Source organism: Otolemur garnettii, unplaced genomic scaffold (genome assembly GCF_000181295.1).
Source record: "Otolemur garnettii isolate 467f Iridium unplaced genomic scaffold, OtoGar3 scaffold00127, whole genome shotgun sequence".
In the NCBI taxonomy this organism is placed as follows: Eukaryota; Metazoa; Chordata; class Mammalia; order Primates; family Galagidae; genus Otolemur; species Otolemur garnettii.
In genome coordinates, this window is record NW_003852522.1 from 4,589,312 (window position 1) to 4,594,518 (window position 5,207).

At 36.4% G+C, this 5,207-nt stretch overlaps 1 protein-coding gene across 1 annotated transcript in view; it reads left to right on the forward strand.

Moving 5' to 3' along the window:
- ZNF699 (zinc finger protein 699) overlaps nucleotides 1-5,189 on the forward strand; it is a 14,881-nt gene extending 9,692 nt beyond the window's left edge. The window contains exons 5-7 of the mRNA XM_003797978.2: nucleotides 2,485-2,595; nucleotides 3,027-3,207; nucleotides 3,549-5,189. Of these exons, the coding sequence (XP_003798026.1) occupies nucleotides 2,485-2,595; nucleotides 3,027-3,207; nucleotides 3,549-5,004 (1,748 nt within the window). The 3' untranslated portion in view covers nucleotides 5,005-5,189. The remainder of the gene's footprint in view (nucleotides 1-2,484; nucleotides 2,596-3,026; nucleotides 3,208-3,548) is intronic.
- The last annotated feature ends 18 nt before the right edge of the window (nucleotides 5,190-5,207 follow it).

Sequence of the window (5,207 nt, forward strand, 5' to 3'; positions counted from 1 at the left end):
CTTTTTTTGGAAAATACAGAGATTTTCTTATAATCTCTGTTTTCCATCAGGTAATACCTCTTCCATCAACATCCCCTACTGGAGTGGTATATTTGTTACAACTGATAAACCTACATCAATACATCATCATCAGCCAGAGTCCATAGTTTACATTTAGAGCTCACTCTTGGCATTGTATGTTCTATGGTTTTGGATAAATGTATAGTGACATGTATCCACCTTTATAGTATTATACAGAGTCGTTTTCTGCCCTGAAAATCCTTTGTGCTCCATTGATTCATCTCTCCCTCTCACTTAATCCTACAGATCTTTTTACTATTCCTATAATTTTTCCTTTTGTAGAATGTTGTATAGTTGGAATCATGCAGTGTGTAGCTTTTTCAGATTGGCTTCTTTACTTAGTAGCATGCATTTAAGTTTCCTTCACATTTTTTCATGACTTGAGAGCTCGTTTCTTTTTAGCTTGGAATAATATTATATTGTCTGGATGTATCATGGTTTGTTTATCCATTCATCTACTGAAAGGACATCTTGATTGCTTCTGAGTTTTGGCAATTATGAATAAACCTATTGTAAACATTATTTGTAGATTTTTATATGGACATAAGTTTTCAGTTTCTTTGGGCAAATTCAACAAGCACAATTCAGTGGTGGGATTATATAAGAGTATGTTTAATTTTATAAGTAAACTGCAAAACTATCTTCCAAAGTGGATGTACATTTTGCATTCCCATCAGCAATGAATGAGAATTCCTGTTGCTTCTCATCCTTTCCAGTATTTGATATTTTCAGTGTTTGGATTTTGGCCATTCTAATAGGTGTATAATAGTATGTTGTTTTAATTTTACTTTCCCTGATGACATATGATGTGGAGTATTCACCATCAGTATATCTTCTTTGGTTAGGTGTCCGCTAAGGTTTTTGGATCATTTTTGTTGTTATTGTTAGATTGTTTTCTTATTTTTAAGGTTTAAGAGTTATTTGTATATTTTGGGAATCAGTCTTTGTATTAGATATGTCTTTTGGGAACTTTTTTTCCAAGCTATGGCTTATCTTTTCAGTCTCTTGATACTGTATTTCATAGAGCAGTCTTGGCATTGTCTTTCACAGAACAGAACATTTTTCTTTTCTTTCTTTTTTTTTTTTTTTTTTTTTTTTTTTGCAGTTTCTGGCCAGGGCTGGGTTTGAACCTACCACTTCTGGCATATGGGGCTGGCGCCCTACTCCTTTGAGCCACAGCCACCCCAGAACAGAACATTTTTAATTTTAATGAAGTCTACTTATCAATTTCTTGTTTCACACCTTTGGTGTTACTTTTAAAAAGTCATTACTCCCTAGGTGTAGTGACTCACACCTGTGATCCCATCACTTTGGGAGGCTGAGGCAGGAGGATTTCTTGAGCCTGAGAGCTCAAGACCAGCATAGGCAATACAGCAAGCCCCTCTCTCTATGTAAAACTTAAAAATTAGCTGGATGTGGTGGCATATGCCTACAGTACCAGCTGCTGAGGAGGCTGAGGCAGAAGGATTGCTTGAGCCCAGGCATTCAAGGCTGCAGGGAGCTATGATAGTGCTTCTATACTCCAGGCTGGACAACAGAGTGAGACATTTATTTCTTAAAAAAAAAAAAAAGTCATTGCTAAACCCACTCATCTAGATTTTCTCCTGCTGTCTTCTAGAGTTTTCTAGTTTTTCATTATACATTTAGATATTTGATCCATTTTTGAGTTAGTTTTTGTGACAGGTATAAGGCTTGTATTCTGTGATCCATTTGTAATTAATTTTTTTAAATTTTGTGAAGGGTATGAGTTCTGTGTCTAGATTCATTTTTGTGTGTGTGTATATACAGATGTCTAGTGGTTCCAGTACTATTTGTGAAAAAGACTACCCTCTTTAGTATTGCCTTTTCTCTTTTGTCATAGTTGAATCTATTGATATGGATCTGTTTATGAGCTCTCTATTCTGTTCCATTGATATATTTGAACATGACTTTTGGGCAGGCACTGTTCAACCTAGTAGACAGGCAGTCACTTTAGATTGGTTGCTGACCAAAAGTGAGGGCGTTTCTATGATTGAGTGTTTTGTGGGTGACATAGTACCTTTAGAAAAAATTATGAAGTAGTCTTGTTTTGTTTCATTTCATCATGATCTCAGAGTACCTTTGTCCAAAGTTGGTATTCTGGAAGAATATTTATGTTCTATAGGAGAACAGAATGCCCTGGCTGTTATTCTCAAACTAGCTTTTAATAATATTGAAATGGATCCATGAATGTTAGATTGGTTCTATTTGTCTGAGGCTTCTTCCTTCCCCCTTCGCTGCTTTTTTCTTTTTTAAATAAATTTTACAAACATGTTATTGCAGTTAAACTCTTACTTACTTGCCCATCTTTAGGATATCAGAAGACCAAAGCTTTGGTCCTATCTTACATAAATGTTTGTGGTTCTTCTTTGTTTTCCCTCATCATATGCCTGTCTGCATATACAGGGTATCCATTACATACATCTCATCTGGTCTCCCAGTGGGAACAAGAGGAGCACCTGCAGACAACGAAAAGAGGACTTATCCAGGACATCTGTACAGTAGAACAACAGGAAGGCAAGAATCCTTGGGAGAAACTGTCCTTATTGGGGAAAAAATTCAAATTAGAAATACTTTGTTTTATCTGAGGAGTCTGATCATCCACAGATATTCCAGATTACTCTTTTGACTTTTTATCAATCCTTTCACACGTTCCTTGTTCTTCATAAAGACCTTCCATATTTCCTTATTGTAAGTTAGTATTTGGTCATGTGCATTTTATTCAGTCCCTTTCTATTTTGCTTTCCTAATGATGGCCTATAATAATTCTATATAGGACATTTTCTAATCTCCAGTAATAACATAACTATGTTACTCTCAGTCTTCATAGTATTATTTCTTAGTTCATTGCTTAACATTTTAACTCTTGAGCACTTTGATGTGAAAGTCCTGAAATAGCTGCTCTGCTAAGTCCTTTGCTCACAAGTGCTGTCACTGTTTTGTTTCAGATTTTGTGACTCAACTTAAAACTAATGGATTGGTAGTTCAAAATATTTGTGGAGAGAAATTTTCCAATGAACAGAAAATAGTGAGATTCAAAATAAATGATTCCTGGACCTCTATTTTACCTGAAAACTGGGAATATTGTGGTATTGATGACCAAAATAAAAGCCATGAGAGACATTTGAGGTGAGTATCATTCATAGAAGAGGCAGTTAAGCCTCAAGAGAGAATTTTCAAATGCCACAAAATTTAAGAAATGTGTATATAAGCCTAGGTCAAAAAGGGTTATTTCACAGAGAATTGTCACTAGGTATTTTTCTACAAATGAGATGGAGACATTGACTGACATGTAAATTCAGTAGTAAACACTAGAAAAATACCTGAAATCAGAAACTCAGTAACAATATTCGCTGTGATAGAGTCCCCTGTGAGAACTTTTAGCTGTATCTTGACAGGGCAGAAGACATACACATTCACTGAAAATGGTAAAAACGTATTACTAATGGTGTTTCTTTTATTTTTAAAAGAACTCATATGGTGAAGAACATCTATGAATGTTATGAAGAAAATCAACATGGACAAACCTTCACAATTCCACATCTTGATATGCCCCAGAGAACCTCCGAAGTAAAATCCTATGAATGCTGTGAATGTGGAAAGGCCTTTGTGGATCATGCATCCCTTAAGAATCACATCAAGTCTCATACTAGAAGGAAACGCTACCAGTGTGAGGAATGTGGGAAAGCCTTCCATTTTCTTGCTTGTTTTAAGAAGCATATGAAAACTCCTACTGAAGAGAAGCCCTATGAGTGTAAGGAATGTACCAAAGCCTTCAGTTGTTCCTCATTCTTTAGGGCACATATGAAGATTCACTCTGGGAAAACAAACTATGAATGTAAGGAATGTGGGAAAGTTTTTAGTTGTTCCTCATCCCTTATAGAACACAAAAGAATTCATAGTGGAGATAAGCCTTATGAATGTAAGGAATGTGGAAAGGCTTTTAGTTGTTCCTCTTCACTCTCCAAACACAAAAGAATTCATAGTGGAGATAAGCCATATGAATGTAAGGAATGTGGGAAAGCCTTCAGTTCTTCCTCTCACCTTATAATACATATAAGAATTCACACTGGAGAGAAGCCTTATGAATGTAAAGAGTGTGGGAAGGCCTTCAGTGAGTCCTCAAAACTCACTGTACATGTGAGGACACATACTGGAGAGAAACCCTATAAATGTAAGGAATGTGGGAAAGCCTACAATTGTCCCTCCTCCTTAAGTATCCATATGAGAAAACACACTGGAGAGAAGCCCTATGAATGTCTGGAATGTGGAAAAGCGTTCTATCTTCCCACTTCCCTTAATACACATGTGAAAAATCAAAGTAGAGAGAAACCTTATGAATGTAAGGAATGTGGGAAAGCTTTTAGCTGTCCCTCATCCTTTAGAACTCACATGAGAGAGCACACTGGAAAGATACAATATGAATGTAAGGAGTGTGGAAAGGCCTTTAGTCGTTCCTCATCGCTCACTGAACACTTAAGAACTCACAGTGGAGACAAGCCTTATGAATGTAAAGAATGTGGGAAAGCCTTTATTAGTTCCTCCCACCTCACAGTACATAAAAGAACTCACACTGGAGAGAAACCTTATGAATGTAAGAAATGTGGGAAAGCCTTTATTTATCCCTCAGCTCTTAGGATCCACATGAGAACACACACTGGGGAGAAACCCTATGAATGTAAGGAATGTGGGAAAGCATTTCGTCATTCTTCATATCTTACTGTACATGCAAGAATGCACACTGGAGAGAAACCTTTTGAATGTTTGGAATGTGGAAGAGCCTTCAGTTGTCCCTCATCCTTCCGAAGACATGTGAGAAGTCACACTGGACAGAAACCTTATGAATGTAAGGAATGTGACAAAGCCTTTGTTTGTCCTGCCTATTTTCGAAGACATGTAAAAACTCATCCTAGAGAAAATGTCTAAATGTAAGGAATGGGAATGTCTGCAAGCCTTCTTGAAATCCTAGGCAATTTGTGAGATCTCATACTGTGGAGTGTATTTTTTCATACAGAGGCACAGGTGTTCCTTTTTTTAATTACTGATTTCTAATTAATGCCCATTGTTTTCTAAATGTGTAGTCATTATGGTATCAACACTCTGGTTTTGGTTGTTTTCTTTTTTTTTTT